Source organism: Triticum urartu, chromosome 2, assembly GCF_003073215.2.
Source record: "Triticum urartu cultivar G1812 chromosome 2, Tu2.1, whole genome shotgun sequence".
Classification (NCBI taxonomy): Eukaryota; Viridiplantae; Streptophyta; class Magnoliopsida; order Poales; family Poaceae; genus Triticum; species Triticum urartu.
The window spans coordinates 59,137,751-59,165,307 of record NC_053023.1 but is presented as its reverse complement, the minus strand read 5'-3'; the positions used below and the strand labels follow the sequence as shown (position 1 = coordinate 59,165,307).

General features: G+C 44.0%; 4 protein-coding genes across 5 annotated transcripts; 1 reads left to right on the top strand and 3 right to left on the bottom strand.

The window, feature by feature from the left end:
• Nucleotides 1-8,408: 8,408 nt before the first annotated feature.
• Nucleotides 8,409-12,788, top strand: LOC125535725 (serine/arginine-rich-splicing factor SR34-like). 2 transcript variants are annotated; one of them, XR_007294792.1, is made up of 15 exons: nt 8,409-8,567; nt 9,030-9,136; nt 9,419-9,484; nt 9,573-9,647; nt 9,715-9,817; nt 9,903-9,949; nt 10,059-10,116; nt 10,568-10,617; nt 10,791-10,847; nt 10,935-11,020; nt 11,094-11,192; nt 11,688-11,779; nt 11,867-12,250; nt 12,318-12,392; nt 12,480-12,788. XR_007294792.1 is itself a non-coding variant. In XM_048698789.1 (14 exons), the coding sequence occupies exons 2-14, from the start codon at nt 9,050-9,052 to the stop codon at nt 12,492-12,494; spliced, it is 855 nt and encodes a 284-aa protein (XP_048554746.1). In that variant the 5' UTR covers nt 8,409-8,567; nt 9,030-9,049; the 3' UTR covers nt 12,495-12,788. The 2 variants fall into 2 exon arrangements, 1 of the variants encoding a protein (XP_048554746.1); XM_048698789.1 differs by lacking the exon at nt 11,688-11,779 and having other exon boundaries at nt 12,214-12,250.
• Nucleotides 12,729-13,734, bottom strand: LOC125535726 (universal stress protein PHOS34-like). Its single transcript, XM_048698790.1, has 4 exons — nt 13,452-13,734; nt 13,271-13,368; nt 13,072-13,190; nt 12,729-12,993 (listed from the first exon to the last, which is right to left on the bottom strand). The coding sequence occupies exons 1-4, from the start codon at nt 13,717-13,719 to the stop codon at nt 12,906-12,908; spliced, it is 573 nt and encodes a 190-aa protein (XP_048554747.1). The 5' UTR covers nt 13,720-13,734; the 3' UTR covers nt 12,729-12,905.
• A 2,930-nt stretch (nt 13,735-16,664) lies between these two features.
• LOC125535724 (F-box protein At5g07610-like) lies at nt 16,665-19,393 on the bottom strand. Its single transcript, XM_048698788.1, has 3 exons — nt 19,105-19,393; nt 18,267-18,332; nt 16,665-18,174 (listed from the first exon to the last, which is right to left on the bottom strand). The coding sequence occupies exon 3, from the start codon at nt 18,171-18,173 to the stop codon at nt 16,971-16,973; it is 1,203 nt and encodes a 400-aa protein (XP_048554745.1). The 5' UTR covers nt 18,174; nt 18,267-18,332; nt 19,105-19,393; the 3' UTR covers nt 16,665-16,970.
• A 1,471-nt stretch (nt 19,394-20,864) lies between these two features.
• LOC125541012 (F-box protein At5g49610-like) lies at nt 20,865-24,298 on the bottom strand. Its single transcript, XM_048704514.1, has 3 exons — nt 24,002-24,298; nt 22,612-22,677; nt 20,865-22,511 (listed from the first exon to the last, which is right to left on the bottom strand). The coding sequence occupies exon 3, from the start codon at nt 22,508-22,510 to the stop codon at nt 21,308-21,310; it is 1,203 nt and encodes a 400-aa protein (XP_048560471.1). The 5' UTR covers nt 22,511; nt 22,612-22,677; nt 24,002-24,298; the 3' UTR covers nt 20,865-21,307.
• Nucleotides 24,299-27,557: the final 3,259 nt, after the last annotated feature.

Sequence of the window (27,557 nt, the reverse complement as noted above, 5' to 3'; positions counted from 1 at the left end):
CCTTGGGCCTTCGCCCGCGCACCGGCCGGGCCGATGGAGGGGGTCTTCTTCCTCCCCCCCGCGGCCTTGACGGGTGGAACCGGAGCGGGGCCGAAAGAGGGAGGTGTCGCACCGCCTGCGCATCCTAGGGCAAGGTGGTTCCCCTTCCGCTTCCTCTTATGGTGGCTAATGAGTCCAAATTATGTGACTATTTTGTTGCTATTTTTGTGCCTACTCCGTAGGCTTTGTGGGATTTTAACGCATTCACACACTTCTTTTTGTCGTTTTCCTCAGATAAAGCTTTTTGGACCAAATATTATTATATGCAAGAAATCTCAGAAAATGGTAGTGGAATCACACAATCAAAGTTATAATCACATGCCATAAAAGAGAGAAGCAAATTCGGCAAAGGAGTCATCACAGAGCCTCCAGAGCAAAAAACGGCGTTCGATACGAGTGCCTTTGCTGCAGCCCGATCAACTATATTCACCCCATGAAGACGGATCGTGGATCAGACGCACAGAGACATTAGAAACTCGTCCAAAAGCAGGAACCCTAGCCGCCGAGTAACTCGGAGGGAGGAACCGGCAAAGAGGAGGCCGATGAAGAGGCTCCAACACCACCATCCAGCTTTCTCCTATTGTAATATCAAGAACCCTAGAGGAATAACTTGTGTATTACATGTGTGATACATTCATGTTTCCCATCTTTGACGGTATGACGTGTGTTGCCTTCATGAGTGAGTAGATCCCTTAGTTCTCGGAGACATGGATGAACCCTAGTGTGTAGTAGATCGTTGATATTAGGATTTAATATCCTCTTTGCATATTCATGTTAATGGTCTTCTTGATGTTGGGTGGAGTCGACCATCCAACATATGTCAATTTTGAACGGAAGGTCATTACTGTTGGCGAACCGGGTGGTTGGCGAGGTGGGTGACGTGACATGCTCCATCTCCGTTTTGTAGCGGATCGTTGCAGTAGGGAGTAAAACGGAGACCACTTTGGTTGCATCCATAGGGAACTTTTTCCTCTTAATCACCGTCTGATAGCCGGAGTGGGGAAGGATGGTGGTGGCGTATGTGATACTGGGCTGCCATGTGTATGCACGTATCCGCACCGGCTCTGCCCACTAAGAGAAAGATGCAAAGTGGCTTAGGAATTCGAGGTAGCATTGTGTTTAGGCACTGCTATAGATGCACACTAGAGGGGATTCCGGATTCCCCGGGAACGCTTTAATCCCATTTGTCTCAAGCCTCTCATATACAATTCTAGTTATTTACTATTGCTGAATTATTTGTTGGAATTTTGCTAGTAGGCCTTTGGCCCAAAGCCCAACTAAAATTCTGAAATTCTCTTGGCCCATTCATGCACACATGTGAGTGGAGTGAGTGAGGCTAAAGTTTAGTCCCACCCCGGAAGTTGAGAGAGAGTTGCACCTCTTTATAAGGTGAGCTCTTCTACCACTTGTATGAGCATGAGAAGAGGAGACCTACACGCGCGCTCCTCCTCCTCGCTCGCCTCGTCACGACGCGCCGCGCCGCGCCGCGGGTTGCGGGATTGAGCCGAGCCGAGGACAGAGCTATGCACGTTGTCTATATTTTTGCTGCATGGGAAAATTAATGGGTCATTAATTAATAATTAACGGACGCGTTAATTACTGAACCGTTTCCGATTCTTTTGGATCGTGACGACTCGGACGTGGGGTTTACTCCCACGACCTACCCGGCCAGCACTATATAGTCAGGCAGACGTCTACCCTAGCCGCCGCTGCTTCGTATGGTTTCTCACCACCATTCCAGATCATTGCGCCGCCAAGCAAGTCTTCTCCATCCCTCCTTCCGGCGTGCACCACGAGAAGGGACAGCAGGCCTCCGGAACCCCGCCTCTCGTGATCCTGTACGGGAGAGGGGCGATCAGGTTTTTGGGGAGCGCACTCGCGCGACTGCTGGCAGCGACGACTTCGCGAACGACGACTTCTTCCCCGACCTCGGCAACCTCGTCCTCGACGACATGGGCGACAACGTCAACGCCGGCGGTGCTGCACCCGCTGCATCGTATGTGATTCTATCCTTCCTGTTCGAGATCGTGGTAGAATTCATGCTTCTAGTATGTGCCCTAGATGTGATATGTTCATCTGCTATGCTAGTTCGCATGATTAGTTTAATCTCTGCTGCTGTGGTCATGATTTATCTTCTGTTTATTTGGATTAAATCTCGTAGTAATTTGCTCATATTTCCAACAATCCAAAAACCTGATTATAGGCAATTTACTCCGAGTGGTTTTGCTGCGCATCTGAAGCCGCCTGCCTTTAAGGGGGCGCAATACAAGAGGTGGCGCACGAGAGCAGTCTACTGCTTTCAGACCATGGGCTGCTATGATGCCACCAAGGGCAAGCCTGAGGGCGATCTTAATCCAGCACAGCTGGAAGCTTTTGAGAAGATCGATACCCTCTTTAAAGGCGCTCTTCTGAGTGTTCTTGATGACTCCATTATGGATTCGTATATGTCGTTTGACAACGGCAAGGACATGTGGGCTGCGCTCGAGGCCAAGTTTGGTGCCTCGGACGCCGGCAGCGAGTTGTACGCCATGGAGAAATTCTATGACTACAAGATGACTGATGAGCACCCTGTTGTACAGCAGGCTCATGAGATACAGTCGCTCGCAAAAGAACTTGAGTACTTCAAGTGTGTGTTGCCGGACAAATTTGTTGCCGGAGGCATCATTGCCAAGCTTCCACCTTCGTGGAACAATTTTGCTACTTCCCTGAAACACAAGAGACAGGAGTTTTCCGTTGCGGATCTCATTGGTACTCTTGATGTTGAAGAGAAGGCGAGAGCAAAGGACACACGTGCTCGAGTTGTTGAGGGAGGTTCTAGTGCCCACATGGTACAGAAGAAGAACTCCCAGCCCAACAAGTTCAAAAACAATAAGAACAAAACTCAGGGCAAAGGCAAGTTTGATACAAAGAACAAGCCATCACATTCTACCAACTTCAAGAAGAATTCTCATAAGAAGGGGAAGGGACTTTGCCATGTCTGCGGTGATCCTAATCACTAGGCTCCGAAGTGTCCTAACCGCTTTGAGGAGCGCGAACATGAGAAGAGCGGCAAGTCCACTAATGTTGTCATCGGTGATACTGATATGAAGGAATCAGGGTACGGTATTTTTCCTACCATCCTTTCAGTATTTCAATCCCCTGATTGGTTAATTGACACCGGTGCCAATGTACATGTTTGTGCTGACGCCTCCATGTTTTCTTCTTACCAGGCAACAGGGACTTCACCCGTGCTGATGGGGAACGGGTCACATGCCATCATTCGAGGTGTTGGTACGGTCGATTTGAAGTTTACTTCAGGGAAGACTGTGTGTCTGAAGAACGTTCATCATGTGCCGTCCATCAATAAAAATCTCGTTAGCGGTTCCCGCTTATGTCGAGATGGTTTTAAGTTGGTTTTCGAATCCAATAAAGTTGTAATTTCTAAGTGTGGACAATTTGTTGGAAAAGGCTATGAGTGCGGAGGCTTGTTCCACCTATCTTTGTCAGATATTTGCACTAAAGTTATTAATAATGTTTGCCACAATAATGAGTCTGATATTTGGCATTCACGACTCTGTCATATTAACTTTGGTTGCATGACGCGGTTAGCCAATATGAATTTAATTCCGAAAATCTCTACTGTCAAAGGCTCCAAGTGCCAAGTATGTGTGCAAGCTAAGCAACCTCGCAAGTCCCATAAGACTGCAGAGGCAAGAGACTTGGCGCCACTTGAGCTTATACATTCTGATCTTTGTGAGATGAATGGCGTGTTGACAAAAGGTGGAAAGAGATACTTCATGACGTTGATTGATGACTCCACTAGATATTGTTATGTGTATCTTCTGAAATCAAAAGACGAGGCTTTGACTTTCTTTAAAAACTATAAAGCTGAGGCAGAGAACCAACTTGATCGAAAAATTAAATGGCTTAGGTCCGATCGTGGTGGAGAGTATTTTTCCAATGAATTTGATCTGTTTTGTGCGGAACATGGTATAATCCATGAGAGGACGCCTCCCTACTCACCCCAGTCAAATGGGGTAGCCGAAAGAAAGAACCGAACTCTAACTGATATGGTTAACACCATGTTAGACACTTTGGGTCTATCCAAGGAATGGTGGGGGGAGGCGCTAATGACTGCGTGTCATGTCCTAAACCGAGTTCCCACAAAGCATAAGACCATGACTCCATTTGAGGAATGGGAAAGGAAAAGGTTGAAACTCTCTTACCTACGTACTTGGGGTTGTTTGGCGAAAGTCAATATACCAATTCCCAAGAAGCGCAAGCTTGGACCAAAAACCATGGATTGTGTTCTTCTGGGCTATGCTTTTCATAGCATCGGCTATAGATTTTTGATAATAAAATCTGAGGTATCCGACATGCATGTTGGTACGATTATGGAATCAAATGATGCAACTTTATTTGAGGACATATTTCCTATGAAGGATATGTCGAGTTCATCAAATCAGGAGATACCTACTCCATCTAGTGAGGAATTCACTGTAATTCCTGAACCCACCATTGTGATGGAACACGTTGAGAATCCTGTTGAGGGTAACAATGGAACTCCTATGAGGAGTAAGAGACAGAGGACTGCAAAGTCTTTTGGTGATGATTTCATTGTGTACCTCGTGGATGACACACCCAGGACTATTTCAGAAGCCTATGCATCTCCTGATGCTGACTACTGGAAGGAAGCTGTACGTAGCGAGATGGATTCCATCTTAGCTAACGGTACCTGGGAGATCACTGACCGTCCTTATGGGTGCAAACCTGTAGGATGTAAGTGGGTGTTCAAGAAGAAGCTTAGACCTAATGGTACGATTGAAAAGTACAAGGCACGGCTTGTGGCCAAGGGTTATACCCAGAAAGAAGGTGAAGACTTCTTTGATAGTTACTCACCCGTGGCTAGACTGACCACAATTCGGGTGCTACTATCATTGGCTACCTCACATGGTCTTCTCGTTCATCAAATGGACGTTACGACGGTTTTCCTCAATGGAGAGTTGAAGGAGGAAATTTACATGGATCAGCCAGATGGTTTTGTAGTACCTGGTCAAGAAGGAAAGGTGTGCAAGTTATTAAAGTCTTTATTTGGCCTTAAACAAGCTCCTAAGGAGTGGCATGAGAAGTTCGAAAGAACATTAACTGCTGCCGGCTTTGTAGTAAACGATGGTGACAAGTGCGTGTACTATCGCTATGGTGGGGGCGAAGGATTTATTCTTTGTCTGTATGTCGACGACATATTGATCTTTGGAACCAAACTTGATTTAATCAAGGAGGTTAAGGATTTCTTATCTCGCTGTTTTGAGATGAAGGATCTAGGAGTAGCTGATGTTATCTTAAACATCAAGCTGTTGAGAGATGAGAATGGTGGGATCACACTGCTTCAGTCTCATTATGTGGAAAAGGTCTTGAGTCGTTTTGGGTATAGCGACCGCACGCCTTCTCCAACTCCATATGATGCTAGTGTGTTGCTTCGAAAGAATCGACGGATTGCTAGAGATCAACTGAGGTATTCTCAGATTATTGGCTCGCTTATGTATTTGGCGAGTGCCACGAGGCCTGACATCTCTTTTGTTGTGAGCAAGCTGAGTCGGTTTGTGTCAAAACCGGGAGATGATCATTGGCATGCGCTTGAGAGAGTTATGCGCTATTTGAAAGGCACCGCGAGCTATGGGATTCACTACACCGGGTATCCAAGGGTATTGGAGGGTTATAGTGACTCAAACTGGATATCTGATGCTGATGAGATTAAGGCCACAAGTGGTTATGTTTTTACACTTGCTGGTGGCGCTGTTTTCTGGAAGTCTTGCAAGCAGACCATCTTAACGAGGTCAACTATGGAAGCAGAACTCACAGCATTAGACACTGCCACTGTTGAAGCAGAGTGGCTTCGTGAACTCTTGATGGACTTACATATGGTTGAAAAACCAATACCCTCTATCCTGATGAACTGTGATAATCAAACTGTGATCGTCAAGATAAACAGTTCTAAGGACAATATGAAGTCCTCAAGGCATGTGAAGAGGAGACTAAAATCTGTCAGAAAATTGAGGAACTCCGGAGTTATTATGTTGGATTATATCCAAACGTCGGAAAACTTGGCAGATCCCTTCACAAAAGGTCTATCACGTAATGTGATAGATAATGCATCGATGGAGATGGGTTTGAGACCCACCGCATGAGTTGTCCATAGTGGTAAACCACTCTATGTGATCGGAGATCCCGTGAAGTAGAAGTGGGAGACAAGCTGTTGGTCAGATGGGAGGAGAGTATCCCTATATTAATTATCCCACTCCGTGAAGATGCAATACTCTCCTGATCTGCATGGCAGATTGATACTTATCTTAATGTGTTCTAAGTGGCTTATTCGGGTAAGCAGAGATGTTGTCCTGCAGAACATCTTCTGAGGAACACACCTATATGAATTTGACTATTAACGTCGCAGTCTATGAGAATTGGGTGTTCTCTAATAAATTCATGAAAGGCCCTGGAGTATAACGTATACGCTCCACCCGCGGGGAAGCCTTGCGGCAGCCCAGTATCGGTCAAGAATTTGTGTGAAACTAGTTTCACAGAAAACTTGTAGTTCAAGGCATAGTCCACTATTCAAGTTGTGATCTAGTGTAGCATAAATTTCTAAGTGAAAGTTCAACTTCAAAGTCTCCACTAAGCACCGATATATAAAACAATGTTTTGGAACTAAATGATGAGATGTGCCAATGAGACTTTGTGGGGGATTGTTGGAATTTTGCTAGTAGGCCTTTGGCCCAAAGCCCAACTAAAATTCTGAAATTCTCTTGGCCCATTCATGCACACATGTGAGTGGAGTGAGTGAGGCTAAAGTTTAGTCCCACCCCGGAAGTTGAGAGAGAGTTGCACCTCTTTATAAGGTGAGCTCTTCTATCACTTGTATGAGCATGAGAAGAGGAGACCTACACGCGCGCTCCTCCTCCTCGCCACGCCACGCCTCGTCGTGACGCGACGCGACGCGCCGCGCCGCGGCGCGGGTTGCGGGATTGAGCCGAGCCGAGGACAGAGCTACGCACGTTGTCTATATTTTTGCTGCATGGGAAAATTAATGAGTCATTAATTAATAATTAACGGACGCGTTAATTACTGAACCATTTCCGATTCTTTTGGATCGTGACGACTCGGACGTGGGGTTTACTCCCACGACCTACCCGGCCCGCACTATATAGTCAGGCAGACGTCTACCCTAGCTGTCGCTGCTTCGTATGGTTTCTCACCACCGTTCCAGATCATTGCGCCGCCAAGCAAGTCTTCTCCATTCCTCCTTCCGGCGTGCACCGCGAGAAGGGACAGCAGGCCTCCGGAACCCCGCCTCTCGTGATCCTGTACGGGAGAGGGGCGATCAGGTTTTTGGGGAGCGCACTCGCGCAACTGCTGGCAGCGACGACTTCGCGAACGACGACTTCTTCCCCGACCTCGGCAACCTCGTCCTCGACGACATGGGCGACAACGTCAACGCCGGCGGTGCTGCACCCGCTGCATCGTATGTGATTCTATCCTTCCTGTTCGAAATCGTGGTAGAATTCATGCTTCTAGTATGTGCCCTAGATGTGATATGTTCATCTGCTATGCTAGTTTGCATGATTAGTTTAATCTCTGCTGCTGTGGTCATGATTTATCTTCTGTTTATTCGGATTAAATCTCGTAGTAATTTGCTCATATTTCCAACATTATTTATCTTTACACTTGCAACATCATTTTCATCACTTTACCACTGCTTTGGATCACTAAAATTTATAGGCACTTTATTTGAACCTTTCAAAGGACGAAAGATTGATTCCTGTGCTCCTTGTGAAATCGATACTGTTACTTCGAAAAAGCTACAACCAAACCCTACGCACTTGCAAGACATCAAACTTTTTCTGGCGCTGTTGCCGGGGAGCTGAGCGCTTTTGATCTTTGTCTTGAATTTGGTTTGAATTTCGTGTACTAAGTTGTTTGCGGATCCAGAGTTATCATGGTTCAAACTTTTTCTGGCGCTGTTGCCGGGGAGCTGAGCGCTTTTGATCTTTGTCTTGAGTTTGGTTTGAATTTCGTGTACTAAGTTGTTTGCAGATCCAGAGTTATCATGGCTGAGTTCGGCCACAACTATCAGCTATATCGACCATGCGTCTTACGGGACCACCTATGCGAGAAATTTTCGCACCATCATGACCCAATCCAACCTCTCATATGTAGTTCTTGCGTTGGTAGTTCTTTTTTTTAGGGATGCCCTTTGGAAGAAGCTTGGAAGAGAATGTGAGATTCTCGTTGCGAGTAGCCCGTTGGGCCCAATCGTGAACAACTCCGAGCTCGACTAGACTCCGGCCCGCGCCCGTTACGCCTTACGCCGGACCCACATCAGCGGGACCCACATGCATAGAGACGCGGACCGACCAAACCCGCACGCCGCTTGTTCTATAGCTCGGCCGCTCGGCAGGTCAAGCCGCCCGCCCGTAAACCCTATCTTCTCCTGTTCCCCTTCGCCCCCGGCCGGCGACGACGCCGCGCGCGCAGCGAACCCAGCCCCTCCTCCGGTACGCTCCCCTCCCCCCCGCCCCCTCCGTCAACTCCCCACGCCGATTGGCCCGCTCCTCTGCTGAATTCGTCGGCGGTTTGTACTCGGGGGCGTGCTCTGTTCGTCTAGGGTTTGGTGCGGGCGCGCGGATCTGCAGCCGCGCCTCCGCCCCCTCGCGGTTTTGATTTCCTCTGGAGAATCTCGGTGTTCTAGGGTTTGTGGGCGCGGGTGTGGCAGGACGGCGGGGATCTCTCGCGCCTTGAACGCCCCTTCTTGGGGATTGAAATCGTAGGCTGTTTTTGTCGGGAAATCTAGTTTTGTTCGTGCTTTTACCGGCCTGAAGTAGGCCATCAATTTCTCAGTGTGCTTGTTCGCCGTGTAAATTTGTTTGTAGTTGTGTTCGCTGTATCTGAATTCAGATATTCCTGTCAGTCTTCTTTCTAGTAGTAATAACTATGCTGTGCTCTTCTGGGCGTGATAGGTTGCAGTAAGCAAGGAAGGATGAGTAGGCGCTGGAGCCGGACCATTTACGTTGGGAACCTCCCAGGGGATATCAGGGAGCGGGAGGTGGAGGATCTCTTCTACAAGGTTGGTATTCCCACTTCCATTACTATATGTATATATCGAAGGTGATGAAACAGTGACAGATGTATTTAGTGTATTTTTCCTGGAACATAGGAATATTGTTTAGTTTTGCTGTAATAGTACTTCAGTTAATTCCCGTCTTTTAATTTGAGTGGTATAAGATAGCATTATGGTTGTGCCACTCACTATTAAGAAAATAATGCGCAGTTACTAATTTGATCTGCTGATTGGAGTTTTATACTTGGATTCTGTGTGAAGATCTGATGTTAAAAATATTTCTTGCAGTATGGACGGATAGTTGAAATTGACTTGAAGGTCCCCCCAAGGCCTCCTGGCTTTGCTTTTGTTGAGGTAACTTGTCGAATATGTTTTATATTTGCTTCTTGGTTGATTACTGTTAGATTTGTTGGAGGTCACGAAAGCTACCTTTTGTGTGTAGTTTGAAGATCCCCGTGATGCTGAAGATGCGATTCATGGCCGAGATGGCTACAACTTTGATGGGAATCGGCTTAGGGTAGGTGCAATGTTTTCTTTGTAGTTTGCTCTTCTCAGTTCACATTTCTAATCCTTACTATGCACAGGTTGAACTTGCACATGGCGGGAGGGCCAACTCTTCATCCCTTCCGAACAGCTATGGTGGTGGGGGACGCCGTGGTGGTGTCTCTAGGCATACGGAGTATCGTGGTACGCAAAATATATATCTAAACATAATATTGATTGCTCATATTCTTTGTCTATAAACTGAACTCGTGTGCCTGCCATTTGACAGTTCTGGTTACTGGACTACCTTCTTCTGCATCATGGCAAGATCTAAAGGTCTGTAGAAAGAGTACAATATCATATATTCTGTCAACTTTTCTGTTCTTTTTCGCCTTATCATGTTTTCACTCTTCATTCTCTGAAGCTTCATAAATGTTTTTATCAGGACCATATGAGAAAGGCTGGTGATGTTTGTTTCTCTGAGGTGTACCGTGAGGGTGGTGGTGAGTTAGTTTGGGTCCCTGCTGCAGTTCTCTTCTTCCATCATAGCATTATTAGAGAAATCACTTCACTAACTTTATTTCCTGATCTATATTTAATTGTAGTTCTGCTATTAATTTTTTTTTTGTAAATGCTGATATACTGATGTCTTTATCCAGATCATGTTACAAAGATTTAAAATGTATTCATTACACTGGATACTCTAGCATTTTAGGCTCATGCTGTGCACTATGCCTTTAATATGCCCAGCATGCACATTATCGAGCTTAGTACAAAAGATGACTCATTGTTAGAACATTTAATCTAGCCTTTTTGTGTTGTCAATTGCACTGACAATTTTTTCTACACTGTTTCTATTAAATTAATAAGCTGCTGTAACAATGGTTCTTTCTGTAAAGTCATGTATGCTATGTTGCTGCTACTTTTTTTGACCTACATCATTGTTTGCTATAGGTACTATTGGAATTGTTGATTATACAAACTATGATGATATGAAGTATGCTGTAAGTTCTGCTTCTCCTTTTCGGTGTCACTTCTGGTGCCTTGCTAATTTTCATTACATGGAATGCTTATTTTTCGTCACACCTATATAATCTAGTTGAACATATGGTTTTTGAGCTGTCTTTACTTTTTCATAAAGGTGGAGAAATAATTTTCTGGAATTAACCTTTTGCAGATAAGGAAGCTTGATGATACTGAATTTAAAAATGCCTTCTCTCGAGCGCCTATAAGGGTACACCGAGACGTCTATTTTTAGTTCAGTTTTGGGCATTGACTTGTTTTGAAATTAACAAATGGACCACCTTGTTGTTTTCTGAAGGTGAAGGAGTATGCTGGAAAAAGCAGCCGCTCCTATTCACGCAGCCGTAGCAGAAGCCGAAGTGGCAGCTACAGCAGGAGTCCAAGGTCAGTCTTTGATTAATTCTGTTGGTCCTGTATAATGTAACTGACCACTGACCAAATTTGGATATGCTTTCAGTCCAAAGAAAAAACCATCACGCCGTTCAGCGTCAAGATCTCGGTCGAGATCAGTTTCTTCCCATTCAAGGTCACCGTCAAAGGAACGCTCTCCATCAAGGTAACTGAGCTCCTATGGCCTGCGTACCTCCTCCTACCCCAAGAAAAAGAAAAAGAAAGATGGAACAAGTAGACATCACTGCAATTATTTTTATAATCAAATGTTGCTTGATTTGTTGGCACATCTATTACAAAAGAAGTATGTTCTGGTTGAAACTTGAAATAATAGTCTGGAAAATCCTAAATATTGTTTCTCATTGATGCAATCTTTATCAACAAAAGATGCATCAAATCTGACATTCTAAATGTCCATGTTGCCAGGTGGCAATACACCATAACCCTCTTGCATTGGCATATTGGGTTTATGTATGATATTCTGGTTAAACCTGCTGATTTTTCCTAGTGTTAAATGGAAAACTAGTGGCATAATTATTATCTATCTGGTTGCTTGGAAACTTTCACAAGTTTTATCACGCTCTGGTGTCACATGTTTCTTGTCTAACTGAACTGGCTAGTGTCCGGTGTTTCTTAAAGCCTCGAATCATTTCTTCCTTAGATGAGGGATTGTGCGGCGATCTAGGGATTGCGTATTAGGAAATTGAGGATGGGGATTTGGTCAGTTTGCACCAGCTCCATTGGTTGACCGAGGTATGGTAATAAACTGGGAATTGAACTGGAAGCTAAAAATCATCTATTGTTTTTCTTTACCTAATGGACTGTAACTGATTACATCAGAGCTTGGGCATAGAGGTTTGGAACTCTGGAAGTAGAGCATTAAGGATTGACGGTTTGGACTATGACGGCACAATGGTATTTGCTCAGATTTGATTACGCGAGGACTGGCTCCTTCACAGGCTTCAAATTGGAGGGCTGTTCTAGCGTATATGCCGTAACATTGACACAAAACACTTTCAGTACTGCATGTTTTTTGACACAAGGAACTGATTGCTTTTAATTTCTGTGAACCCATTTTACTTGCATTTGGCGATTGGAATGCCGGGGAGGATGGAGGTTCTTGGAAGCAAGCTATTAAAGCCCCATTCTGGATATTGATTTCTCTTGTTTTCTGGAACTTTTTGCAGATCACCAGCTAAATCCCGATCCCCTGTCGCTGCATCTGTAAGTATTCTCAATCGTACTTTCGCAATATCTGTTTATGAAACTTACCTTAGTTGTTTTTGCTCAGCCCGTCGTCAATGGTGAAGCAGTAAGCCCCAAGAGGGATCCAAGCAAGAGCCCATCACGTTCCCGGTCTCCTGATGTAATATAACTCTTGTACTTGTGTTCACTTATTGTCGATTGGGAAGTGTTTGTTGCTCTTATACTAAGTATCCAATTGCATTTTCAGGCCAAATCAGAGTAAAACTGATGCGAGGTTAGGGGCGGTGAGAGGCGGAGCCATGGTCTTCAAATTCTTCATATTTTGTCTTCGCCGACTTCTGCATCCGCTGTTATAGTACTATCTCAGTGTTCGGTTATTCTAGGTTCCTTGATGTTTCTGTAAAAACTTGTTTGGATGGATTCTTGAGATTTATGTACTCTTTTCATTGTCAGCATTTTTACTTGGATTATTATCTATGGTCGTTGACTCGGAAGATATTTGAATACAGTAACATTGCCGTTTGTAATGCTGAAAATACAACCTGGATTTGAGGTATTGGTTCAGTTTTCGCGACACTGTTTACATAGTACTATTTGTTTGACATTACTTGCACGCACACAAAACTACGGATTTTACAAGAGATACAACAGGATCGGCGCCACAATGACGCGATCATTTCTTGGTCTTGGGCTGCTTGACTATCATGACGGAGCAGTGCGCATGGTGGGCGCAGTAGTCGCTCACGCTCCCGAGAAATGCCCTGCAAGAAGCGTCCATGTTCAGATAAAACCCATGGCTATTAGCCAGCAGCATGCGGAACAGATCATCAGTTAATTACCTCTTGATTGCACCGTAGCCATGGCTGCCGACGACGAGCAGATCGGCGTGGTGCTTGTCGACGGCGTCGCAGAGCACGTACCTCGCCTCTCCTTCCATCACCTCTATCAGACCATGCACCTGCGATTTGGCATGAGCAGTACACTTTGAGCAAATGTCTCCGATCGAGCAATGCGGTGAACGGTGGTCGTGGCTGTTACCGAGTTGGCGACGCAGAGGCGTCGTGCCCTGTCAACGACGTCCTCGGCCCTCTTCCGCAGGTCCGCATCCACCACCCTCACCACGTCCCCGGCGGCGGCTGAAAATTCCGAAGCAGAGAGACGGAATCAAGCCATGTTGTTCCCCTTAAAAAAGGCTACAAAATGGGTCTATGGCCGGCACCAGGGCTGCCGAAGGTGACGACGGAGGACGCGGGCGGCTTGGCGTGGACGACGACGAGCTCGGCCGCCACGCCGGCCGTCGCCGCGTGCCGCACGGCCCACTCGAGCGCGCGGTAGCTGTGGTCGCTGTCGTCCACGGCCACCAGCACCACCGTCTTCTTCCTACTGCCATCCTCCGCCGCAGGCGCAGTCTTGGTTTCCGCCATGGCAAGGAAACTATTGCTTTTGGTTGGCAGGTTTGCTGTGTGTGATCTGATGAGCAGCGCCATCGAGGGGCGTACATATAGGGCCACGGCCAAAAACCGGAATGGATGGATCATGGACAGTGGATACTGGTGGCGGCAGCCGGCAGCCGGCAGGGTGCCCCGGTTTTCGTTTCGTTTGGCTGTTGGTTTTAGCTCCAGCTTTGCAACATCCGTCCTGCGGCTGCTGGATAGCGACCCGCTAATAGTACAGCCACTCAGCCAACCAGTGCGTGCTGACTGCGACCGTTAGTTTTTCAGTTTCTGCTCCCGGAACCTGTGATTAGACATAGTAGGCGTAGTAAGATACTTACTGGTCAACACACACACGCTTTACTTTTAAGTTGTACACGGAAGAAGATTACATAGTCTCGTATAGCGCGGAAGTGCTATTTTGATCCCGAGCTCACCTGCCCCCGCCTCTTTTTTCAGCAACACCGCTTCCGATTATTGCAGTGGTCGGTAATAAGTAATAACACGGTCACAGAAACGAAGTTTACAAGCAGCAGCATACATTGTCCATAATGTAAGACGTTTTTTGGCACTACACTTGCGTGCATTGTCCTCGAGTCCTCATGTACTTGGGGGCATCGACCTCGAGTTCTCATGTCTCTTGGTAACACAGCATCATGGGTCACAAGTCACAACACCCAATAGGTGTGTGTGCGGCACCTTTTTGAAAAGAGAAAAAAAAAACAGTTTTGCAGTGGAAAAGCCATGCAGCATTTCGAAAGGACTTCCTTTTCGGGCTTGCGCGGAATTTAAATGGATCCATATATTGATATTCATCTCTACTACTATAGTGTAGCAGTTTTGAATTTGGATTTACCACTTCCCTCCCAGCTTCCCACCAAAACGCTTTTGAGGTGCTTGGAGCCGTTGATTTCCCACATTACGTTGACATCTACCGTTCATCAATCGTCAGCGCTATGTATCCAACGGCTAGCATGTGCCGGATTCGCCTCTCCTGCCGTGAGTCGCAGGTCCACACTAACCCAGCTGCGGGAACCACCTAGAAGCTATACAATATTTCCCTTAGGCCTCATTCGGTTTGGAGGATTTTTATAGGAAAAAAATGGGAACAAGGATTCCAGAGGAAAAATTCCTATATATGCATTCGGTTTGTAGGAAATGCGTAAAGGAATTTTGTAGGAATACTATTCATTTCCTATGTTTTTGGAGGAAACTACACATCCACTCAAAGCTCATTTTGCGTGTAGGAACGAGGCAAGTCAATTCCTTAGGGTGGCAAGTGACATCCTATCAAATTCCTATACTACTCCAAATTCCTACGTTTAGATTTCCTCCAAACCGAATGAGCCCTAGAAGGCTGTTCTAAAAACTTACCCATCTGCGGTCTGGCCGGTCCCAATGGATGGATTTTTTTAGCTTGACCGAGCCGGTAACTGTCTTGTCACATCACTAGGTGCACTACGATTTTGATGTCAAAAAAAGGAGTACTACGATTCAACCGTCGTAGAAAAAAGGGTATGCGGGCAATTAATCTAGCTAGCGTGTATAGGTCATATTTTTCTAAGCAAAGAGAGAGATTTCTACCAATCCATATACATAGAAGAAACTAAATAGATGCTTCACATTATTATAATATGTTCACCATCTCATACTTCCTCCGCTCCTAAATATAAGTCTTTTTTAGATAATCCAATAAAAACTACATACGGATGTATATAGACATATTTTAAAGTGTACAATCACTCATTTTGCTCCGTATGTAGTCCACATTGAAATCTATAAAAATACTTATATTTAGGAACTAATGAAGTATTTTAGATGGTAAAGGTTTTATTAAGGAAGGCTAAAGCTTTGCATTTTCATTAAATGAGCAAGGAGTAAAGAGCACGCACAAGGTCGTATTCAAAAAGGAGCAAACAGATTACTCTCCAGGAAATTCGCAAAAAAAACTACTCTCCAGGAATGATTTCCCCTAAGTGTTTCACCCCGGTGATATACCACAACCTAGCCTCTCTCTTGATATTGCCAAATACAGACGTAGGCAAAGATGCAAAATTGCGAAAAACTCAAGCATTCCTCATTCAAAATCTCCCATGACAAGCGCTTAAGAAGATAAGCCATGGCATCGTTTGGTTGCTCATTTGACTCGACTGCTTTGGTCCACCAAAGGTGGGTGGAGTTGAATGATGCTAATTTTGGGGGTCGAGGTTCTTTTTTCCAAGCCAATCTTTAATCATGCACCAAATTCTTTGTGTATATTTGGATTGGAGTAGGATGTGTCCCAAGGTCTCCATGTGACATTTGCAAAGATGAAAAAAGCTACAATTAGGCTATCCTCTTTTTTACAATTTATCATTTGCCAAGCAAAAAATTGCACTTCGAAGGTGCCCAAGCTTTCCAAACTGTGAGCTTGATCAAAGACGAAGGCAAAACAAGAAAATGGGCATTGGAAGCTGAGACAGTGGAGTAGCAAGCATTGGAGGTGAGCTTCCAAATGCGAACATATAAAACTCTCCAATGTGCTCCATGGATAATCCATCAGTCAAGTGCATGCTTTACAGGTTAGCGTGCAAAGCACGTGCAACTTACTAGTACAACACTAAAACAACAGCTATGGTATCGCTTCTCAGTGTTAATAGCTGTGCACATTTCTCGTCAGATGTTCGTCTTGTTTAAAGTTGTTTCAGCTATGCACGCAAAAGTTATTGCTATGCATGCGTCAGCACGCATTAGCACGGCAAACATGCAGGCGTACATGTCAAACATAAAAACCTCAGGAACTACTAGTCCCACAAAATTTCTACAGAATTCATGTGATTTTTTAAAAAACGGAGGCATACGCTGCTGGCCTTACAAGGACACCATTAAGGTCAGGCAAAAACTCGCAAAGGTAACGCAGCTTCAAGTTGTCTCTGCCAAGATTGACATAAGTAGCGGTCAACATATATGGGAAATATGGACATGGCAATTGCGTCCAGGATTCACGTATAAGAAGCACATTCCATAAAGGCATCACACCGTCTCCCATAAAAACTTGGTAAATAATCAGGCCAGTCCAAAACAAGCAAACTTGGTAAATAATCTCAATCAAGTTATATTACAGGGTCTTAATGACTGAAAGCATTTCATAGACATATCAAGACTAAATCAAAGCAAAAGCAAAAACTGCAGAGGGAACAAGAAAAGTTATTAGAGAGCTATACCAAAGCTGTAGCCCTATGGTTTTGTTGTGATAACTGAAGGCCCAACACTTGTAAAAGACTCCATATCATTGTCGGTAACAACTGTCAGCCTCCACCCTGGAGTCATGCTTCCACTCTTGGTTTGCCAATGCGCAAGAAAGATGGAACATAGGGAAGATATGGAGGAAATGTGTCATACAAGTGATATTTTAGACTGCAGATAACACAAACTTTACCACGGTCCATGTCATATGACAGTAGCACATCCTTGCACCTCCAAACAAAGAATATCAAATTGCATTCAGGATGAATTGCGACCAAAGCATAGTCCCTTTGCAACAAGAGATCAGCATAGTCCCGTTGTAACATGTGATCCTTCTCCCCAAAAAGCTTCCCAAAAAGTTGTGAAGTGCTGATGCTGTACTTGAAGATCCATTCATTACCATTATAGTCCTCAAGAATCCAGACTGATAATTTGGAGCTATCATTGTCTCTCATATTTATAAAATACAATCGCCCTTGAGATTGACCAATAAAAGCTAGAGGACCTAAACAAATGTTTCCAACACACATGGTTTCAAGCAAAGAAATGGTCCTCCATGTCTTGCCTTCCGTGTCAACTGCTAGTATCTTAAACTCACATGTGAGCAAGTGCATCATTCCATTGAAAAAGACACCTCTCATGTCAACTATCTGAATCTCATTGTCGCCCCAACCATTTTCCTTGTAACTCCAGACTCCTGTCTCTGATGAGTAGATATTAACACCTGAGATATATCCATAGTCCTCATCACCCTCTAGGATCTGGAACACATGGAAGTGGGGTGACATGGCTCCATCGAAACCCAAACGGTACGCCAATGCATCGCTTTTATGGCCAGCATCAGGCAGGACTACCCATTCCTCAGTGGCAGGATTACATACCACATAATCAGCTTCGTCTATTGGGGAGTCCTTCCAGCAGAGGCAGAAAATAAGGCCATTGCAGCAGTCCTTCGGCAAAATCTGCCTGTATCCCGTCAAGAAGGGCAACGAGGAATCAGGGAATAGCTGCTTTTGGTCCCCCGAAATACCATCAAAAGTGGGAAATCCTATCAAACCATCCTCATTGTTGTATCTGTGCTTGGGGTAGAAGAAGCCGGAGATGGTCTGGGGCAGCCTTTTGCGGTGTTGGGAGATGAGGAGGTACCAGAGCCGGGAGACACACTTGAATCGGCACACTGACTTGACAGGCAGCAGGGACAGAATCTCGATGATAAGGTCATCTGTCAGGTCAGCAGCGGAGGTTGTCCCGTTCTTGGAGCAGTTCATCTGTGTGCAAGCCATTCTGACAAGTAGAGACGGAACACTAAAATAGTCAGATCAAATATCAGTGCATGACAGAATGAAAGGAAGAGCACGGAGGAAGAACAGGCATACCAGTCTACTGAAGCAAGGAGCGGCAACGATGGAAGTGGCTATCAATGGCGGTTCTGTGGCTGACGGCTGGGAACAGTAGTTACAGTGGCTCAGATAGTTGAATTAAATGCCAAACAACAAAGAATAAATCAAACTAGTACAAGCTATTGGCAGCGGCGTGTAACAAGTTCGCTAATACTATTTGAAACTTACTGGCTGCAAACAATGCCTGAGGACAAAACGTCAAGACTTAAATACACTTTGTGAAAGCTAAATGTGAAGGCAGTCTTTTGTTTTCACCGGTTCCTTCATTCTCACCAACGACCGCCTCGAGGATGGAGCGCCAGGCAAGGTGGGGTGCAAGTCGGACGCCTGAGACTGACGGACGTGCCTGAGTGAAGCTACGTCTCTTTGATCAGTTATCATTTTGAAAATAAATACTAGCTATGGTTTCCAATTTTGGTCCAATGTATCCATAAATGAGAAATTTGTTCAAGGAGGAACCCTTCCGGGAATGTAATTACGAATAAATGGTCCATTTCCAAATTAGCGCACGAAAGCAAATCACTCCAGCGCAGCAATCAAACTAGCGCAACATGCATTAACATTGTGACATCTTTGTTCTACAACCGCTTCATTAACTACAAGTCCAAAAACGAAGTCCAACCAACTAATAACTACTAATATGGATCGCAGGGAGTATACGGTGTTGGAATTTTATTGAGTCACTTGACTTGCATTTCTGTGAATGTGACTATACATCTGTAACCTCCACACAGAACCTAAGGCTGGAGGAGTATTAGCTACAAATAAATGAGACTACGCATAGCAGTTAACCTAAATAGTTTTGATGTCGTACCTCGTAAGTCAGACGCCACCGCTCAACCTCCTGTTGTCCTGTCCTGCCGGCGAGCTTCCGGGCCGCCGCCGTTTCGCCCCGGTTCGCCGCCGCTGCCCGCCAAATCCGGGATCTACAGGATCTCAAGCCATGCTGCCGCATAGCCAATCCATGGACCGATTTAGGGATCAGGTCTCAAGATTTGAGAGAGGGCTAGAGGATTTGGGGATTAGGGTTCTTGTTCGTCCTGTCTCCTGTGTGTATGAACCTTTTAGGGGAGTGTGAACTGTGAAGGCCGTTTGTGATTTTGTGGGGAGTGCGTCACGCAAGGAGAAGACGCTCTACGGGCTTCAGCCCAAATTAGACCGGCCCGCAGAAAACTCGGCCCTAAAATCTTGTGACTGGCATAATAAAGCTTTAGCGGTTTCTCAAAAAAAAAAAAAGCTTTAGCGAGATTGTCAAAAAGAAACTGTAGTAATTGTTGTGAAATCACTGGTCAAGGATAATCTTTGCAAATGTCATCCTCACATCTTTTTGTGATGACAAATGGTGTACTACATGTACGACACTAGTCACAACCTAGGATTTTTTTGTATATTCATTTTTCCTAAACTTTTTATCTATTAAATCCTGCACCCAAACCATGAACCATTATTATCCTTGCGTTTCTCACGCTGACATCTTCAAAATTAGATCTCATGTTAATAGATTCGGACAAACCTTTTTCTGAAAAAAGCAGAAAACAAAAAAATCAGAAACTAAATTTTTTGGAAAAATGGAAATAAAAAATAAAAATCAGAAAAAACACATGATGTGCTTCACGCGAGGAAAAACACAAAAAAAGTATGGATCTTTTTTGTCGAGAAAATTTATGAAATAACAAACAAAATCTTAAAATAAAAAAAATGCATGGAGACAAAAAAATGTGCTCCCACATATGTGCCCAAAGCATGACATGTGACGGCGGTTGGCCATATCACGCGGTTCGCCCATGCGTACCCGTTGTGAACTCCTCCCAGGGGTACCGTTGGTTAGTTGACCCCATTCTTAAGAGCTCTTATTTACCACCCGCAAGCTTGGCTGATAGCAAGAGTAGGTCGGTGGCACAGTTTGCCCGTGAGCGATATAAAAAAAACTTCAGTCTTTTAGGTTGTTTCTCACCCCGCCCCCTCCCAAATGGTTGTTCTTTTTTTTAAAATTAAAATGGTTGTTATTTCTTAGGAGCTACATATTTGAAAACCTATTAATTTTAATAATATTCTTTAGAAAATTGTTCAGTATGTTTTTTATAAAAAATGTTGTATATTAAAAAAAGTTCATCATATATTAAAAAAATTCAGTAGGAAGAAATGAATATGACATGTAGTCCCACATAGTAAGTGAGAGAAGTGAGTGATCCCGGTTTAATTTCGACCACACATACAACTTCAAGGTTTAAAATAGACTTTACTCAACCCACTCCATTTCATGTGATCTTTAACGGAGGCATACACGCTCCTGGCCTTACAAGGACACCATTAAGGTCAGGCAAAAACTCCCAAAGGTAACACAACTTCAAGTTGTCCCTTCCAAGATTGATACAAGTAGCGGTCAACATATATGGGAAATACGGACATGGCAATTGCGTCCAGGATTCAGGATTCACGTACAAGCACATTTCATAAAGGCATCACACTGTCTCCCATAAACCACAAATCACATTGCGGCCTTGATGGGTTGTGGATAAATTGTAGAGAGATCCATTAATGCATATACTTTAACTCAACGCATACGTGCTACAACATCCATATGTTCCATTGTAAGTTGCCTTATTTCTATTAGCATGAGAAAGCAACAATTCATTCTTACATACGTTTAGATTTTTTCATTATTCCCTGAGGATACATCGAACTCAAGGTATTTCAATGGATAAGATATACTGGAAGAGAAATGAGCAGGCAAGAAACCAATGAGTAGCACATATAATCAGGTAACTCAAAAACAAGCAGACTTGGTAAATAATTTCGCTCAAGTCAAACTAGAGGGTCTTAATGACTGAAACTATTTCATAGATATATCAGGACTAAACCAAAGCAAAAGCAAAAACCGCAGAGAGAAAAAAGAAAATCATTAAGAGCTATACCAAGCTGTAGCCCTATGGTTTAGTTGTGATAAACTGAAGGCGCAACACTTGTAAAAGACTCCATATCATTGTCAGTAACAACTGTCAGCCCCCACCCTGGAGTCATGCTTCCACCCTTGGTCTGCCAATGTGCGAGTAAAGTGGAACATAGGGAAGATATGGAGGAAATGTGTCGGAGAAGTGGATTTTCAGACTGCAGATAACACAAACTTCACCACTGTCCATGCCATATGACACTAGCACATCCTTGCTCCTCCAAACAAAGAATATCAAATTGCATTCAGGATGGATTGCGATCAAAGCATAGTCCCTTTGCAACATGAGATCAGCATAGTCCTGTTGTAAGTTGAGATCCTTCTCACCAAAAAGCTCCAAAATAAGTTGTGCAATGCTGATGCTGTACTTAAAGGTCCATTCATTACCATTATAGTCCTCAAGAGTCCAGACAGATAATTTGGAGCTATCGTTGTCTGTCGTATTTATAACATACAATCGCCCTTGAGATTGACCGATAAAAGCAAGAGGACCTACAAAAAAGTTTCCCAGAATCATAGTTTCCAGCAAAGAAATGGTCCTCCATGTCTTACCCTCAGTGTCAACTGCTAGTATCTTAAACTCATAGGTGAGCAAGTGCATCATTCCATTGAAAAAGACACCTCTCATGTCAGCTATCTGAATCTCATTGTCGCCCCAACCATTTTCCTTGTAACTCCAGGCTCCTGTCTCTGATGAGTAGATATTAACACCTGAGACATATCCATATTCAACATCACCCTCTAGGATCTGGAACACATGGAAATGGGGTGACATGGCTGCATCGGAACCCAAACGATATGCCAATGCATTGCTTTCATGGCCAGCATCAGGCAGGACTACCCATTCCTCAGTGACAGGATTGCATACCACATAATCGGCTTCGTCTATTGGGGAGTCCTTCCAGCAGAGGCAGAAAATAAGGCCATTGCAGCAGTCCTTTGGCAAAATCTGCCTGTATCCCGTCAAGAAGGCCAACGAGGAATCAGAGAATGGCTGCTCTTGGTTCCCCAAAATACCATCAAAAGTGGGAAATGCTACCAAATCACCCTCGTCGTTGAGCCTGTGCTTGGGGTAGAAGAAGCCGGAGAGGGTCGTAGGCAGCTTCTTGCGGTGTTGGGAGATGAGGCGGTACCAGAGCGAGGAGACACACTTGAATCGGCACACTGACTTGACAGGCAGCAGGGACAGAATCTCGACGATAAGGTCATCTGGAAAGTCAGCAGAGGAGGTTGCCCCGTTCTTGGAGCATTTCATCTGTGTGCAAGCCATTCTGACAAGTTGAGATGGAAAGCGGAAATAATCAGATCAAATATCAGTGCAGGACAGAATGAAAGGCCGGAAGGAAGAATATAGAGGCAGAACAGACATACCAGTCTACTGAAGCAGGGAGCACCAACAACGGAAGTGGCTGTCAACAGTGGTTCTATGGTTGGCAGCTGGGAACAATAGTTACAGTGACTCAGATAGTTGAATAAAATGCCAAACAACAAAGAATAAATCAAAATAGGACAAGCTATTGATAGCAACGTGAACAAGCTTGCTAATACTATTTGAAACTTATTGGTTGCAAACAATGATATGACCAATTATAGTTCTAGTCGTACAAATATTGACGACACACAAGCTGCTGGTCTCGACCAAGCTATTGCTGCTCCATTAGAGGTCACAGCTGGCGGTGTATATGTTCCGACAAATCTACGATTGAGCTACAAGACCGCAGATGAGCTACTGTTCTATATATGCATGTTTATGTTTTGCAGAACGGAAGGGGTATGGACCAAAGTGAGATATTTAGTACAGGAAATAAAGGAGAACAATAATAATACTTGTGGAGAGGCCAGATTCTACACGTACATATTTGGAGGCAAGCCGTACAGGTATTTTATTATTTTGCATGATTACGTGAGAGAGATAGCTGGATGGAGATATTATTATTTTGCAAACCAACTAATTAAAGCGGAGGACCTATCTGCTGCACTTATATGGTATAAATGGCAGAGGCTGGTAATCATCTACTCCTATTCCTACCACGCAGAGAAAGAAAGTGGGGATGTATTTCCATACGTGATTTGTCGAGTCTTTGTGCTGTTGGATGGGGGCCACCTGCAAGCTTGGAGATGATGTCGGTTGCTAATACATTAGGATAGAGTTGTTTAGTTGAGGTGTGGCCGAGATGCAAAAGGCTTGCACTACCTAATATAAATAAGAGTTTGGTTCGCTTTTACGTACGTGCCTTTTCTTGTCGTCTAAGTTTTTGTCAAGTCGGCTACTCTATAAAGCCAGGGTATGAGACATTGTAAGTCAGGTTATTTTAGATGAATTAGACACTATGCGTGTTCCGGCCCGCCGGCCATTATCAATTTTAGAGAAATCTTGTTAAAAATCTCTACCGGTGTATGAGTTCCTGCGACATGACACGTAGGAGATCACAAGCTGAGGCTCTACGGTTCGTTCACGTTAATTATTCCTTCGGATCTAGAGGTCAGTGTGTTGTTTCGGCAGGATTTGCGAACATCTTCGTAAACATGCTACGATTACTTGCTGCCATGGAGGTTTGTTATTAGAATTTTAAAGGCTCCTTTTAAACTTTTTTGTTTTGATGAGAATCCTTGTAGAAGTTTTATCGATCACTTGACTTGCATTTCTGTGACTGCGAGTATACATCTGTAACTTCCACGCAGCTCCTAAGGCTAGAGGAAAACTACTGGAAACGAAGAAACGAGACCACCCATAGCACGCTAAATAGTTTTGATGTCATACCTAGTAATTTAGACGCCGCTCTCAACCCTCCGCTTGTCCTGTCCTGCCGGCGAGCTTCCGGGCCGCCGCCGCTTCCCCCCGTTTCGCCGCCGCTGCCCGCCAAATCCGGGATCGACAGGATCTCAAGCCATGCTGCCGCATAGTCAATCCATGGTCTGATTTAGGGATCAGATCTCCAGATTTGAGAGTGGGCTGGAGGATTTGGGGGTTAGGGTTCTTGTTCGCCCTGTGCAAAGGCCGTTTGTGCGGGGGAGTTTTTTTTTTCTTTTCAGTATACTGATATAGTGATATTTTCTTTCTTTGAGAACTACTGATATTGTGGAGCTCGATATAGTGATATGCATCGCGCCATAGCCTGCCTGTAGCGGCGATCGCTCACAGGGACCGGATAGATGGGCCAGGCCCAGCGCGAAGAAAACGCAAAACACTCCGATGCAAGGCTTTGGATCATTGGATTGGGGAATTATGGAGTCCATGCAAGAAGCATAATCTATCCAAAAAAACACAAGAAGCATATAACCCTATACATATACTAGCAAAAATGCCCGTGCGTCACAAAATATATATAAATATTGTACATGCAAATCCAACAATACATGAACTAAATGAAGCATATGGTTAGTATATTAGTATATATACATTTGAAATTGTAGTGGCTCAACACCGATCGTCTAGTATATACTAGTATTAAAACATGCAACATTTGGTTTTATCCTCGATAAGAAATACACATTGGATGTATAAATATCCTAAGAAAATTATTTAAAAGTAGTATATGAGATTCTTCTTATAAAAATGACAGAACACACAAGAAACTTGGAAGTGCTTAATAGCATTACATATGTGAGAATTAATCTAAGTCCAGCATATAATCGAAGGGTAGCAAATATATGTTATATGAATGCCCACGTATGTTATACGTGCAGCATGGGGCTGCAGTGGTCGGTCTCTCTCGATGCAGCTTCACTGATTTAATCAGGTCTTCATCGGGTCTTTGCCTAAGTATGTCCTCATTTAATTAAGGAGGGATCATCTCACCGATTTAACCAGGTCTTCGTCGAGTCTTCGCCCACGTACGTACGTCCTCCTCTAAATAAGGAGGGATCATCATGCATGCAAAGAGCATGTCGTTGCGTCATTGGTCTATGTAGGTTCACCGATTTAATTAGGTCTTCATCGGGTCTTTTTCCCATTAATTTCACCATATATGTCTCTATGGTAAACGGGCCAACTCTTTTCCTCCCCGTTAATTCCGTCATGGATGTCTCTCACGAATCTCAGATCTTTCCTTTCCTTCCTTAGTAAGGATAAACGAGCCCACTAGTTACCACCCCGCCCCCTCCTTATTTGTAATTCTCAAGATGATTGGTTGACTTCAGCTTGCTAACGTATATAAATTGGTGGAAATGCGTGTAAATAAGCAAGGTGGTACTATATAAGAGAAGCGAAACATGTTGCTCAAGGATCCTCACCGGGAGCGCGATATGCAAGACATGTTCGCGAAATCTTTTAGTGACTCAAATCCCACATATATGGGAGGGACCCCATGTGGAGACTTTCGCACACGACTACATGGTGTAGTGTGCTAGTCTTTGGAATACCGTTAGGAAACAACTTTTCACCAACACTATGCCCATCAGAATAGTACTCTCTCCGTCCGAAAATACTTGTCCTCGAAATGGTTGTATCTAGACTTATTTTAGTTATAGATACATCCATTTTATCTATTTCTAGGACAAGTATTTCCGGACGGAGGGAGTACGATGGTAGCAGTGAATGGTTCATTTGCATTACATAGTTACATTACATGCCAAGATAGTACAATCTTCCACTTACAAGAACTGAAGTATAAGCTTTATACAAGTGCTAACAAAACTTGTAAGAAAAAGCCCAACTGTAAGGTGATAACCCTACAGCTATCACTACCGGTCTAGGCTAGTCTTGCGGCTCAATAACTCTATCATGGTGCACTATGATCATGGGTCCACATCTTCATCTCCTTTGCAATCGTTGTAGTCCTTCCCCTCCAGGTGGTATCTTCTCCTTTGGTCCTTCTGGAACTCCGACAAGTTCATCTTGACATCTATCAACCTAGGCCTAATGGAGAAAAGATATCAAGGGAATACCTTGTATAAGTCAAGTTTTTTTTACTTAAATTCAAGTTTTAGCAGCTTCACAGTTAGCAATCCACCTTTGAGGTGCTTCCTCAACCTCCTCACTTTGAATTAACATCTCACAATTGGTGTATTGATGTTGCAGGGGGCATTCCAGTTTTTATAAACTATATCCTTGAAACCCTCAATCTGCAACCACCACTTATCGAATCTAAATTGCTTATTTTTATGTGGTAAGATAGCACCGGTGTCAATAACCAGGGGTGTACGATCACTTCCAATCCTAGGCATCATTTTCATTTGGACAACAGGGAATAAAATTTCCCACTGTGCAGAAATAAAAACTCTGTTTCTGGTGGACATGATGAGGTTGTCCTAGTTATTGGCCCATGTAAATCTCCTACCAACATTCTTATGTTTAATATAGTCAAACTTGTTAATCCAATCATTGAACAAATTAGCCCAAAGTTTTTACATCATTATTCTTGTCCCTATGTTGCCTAACATGGTTAAAATCCCCCCCAACATTATGCAACTCATTAATAATTCAAGTTTATGTTCACCATAAGGAGAACCACAACCAGAAATAAACCCCCAAGTAGTTGAATATTACTTGCACTTAATCATCCAAGAAATAAGAAAAGCAAAGCACTAAACACAATAACCTCAAAACATTATTTTTATGCCAACTAGGATACGCTCAGCTGCGTAATCACCAAGAAGCCAATTCCGCTCAAATCCACCAAGTTTATCTAATATTTAGATTCGAGAGTTAGAAAAATCTACTTCTTAGTTTCAAGAAAACCAATGAATTAGGGTTTTTATTTGTAATGAGCTCATTTTTAGGCTTATTTAAGCCTCTGCCATTCCAGATTAGACCAACTACCATTTTAAGCTGGTGGATAGAGATTTTCTACAACCTTTCCTTCCACTGGATTCCACCCAAAAGTGGGGGTCATCATCACCATTAATGTGGGATGTAGAGGAAGGCGCAACAACATTAAAAATAGAGCAAGACGTACTGACAAATTCTTCACGGTGGATATCAATATCAGGTGGCAGAAACATGTCAAGATGATCACTATGAAACTTTTTGAGTCTACCGAGCTTAGTGGCCTTAGTTATATCCATTTCCGACTAATCTCAGCAATGGATTCACCTAACTTTGCATGATTCAATTTTTTTAGCCAAATCAATTTTCATTGACTTTTTAGATGATGTTGACTTATTAATTTTTTGATTGGGGGTTGTTGATTTGTTAAATAGGAAAGCCTATTTTTCTCTGGACCGAACAGTGTCTGGCCCAGTAAACTCTGATTCCGTCCCGCTCAGCATTTAGGTGCAAGGCCTGTTAAGCCGCCCCGAATCGATACGCTCGCCGCGACCGTCAGATCATCCTAAAATCTGACACCTAGACCCCACGCGTCATCCCCATCCTCCCC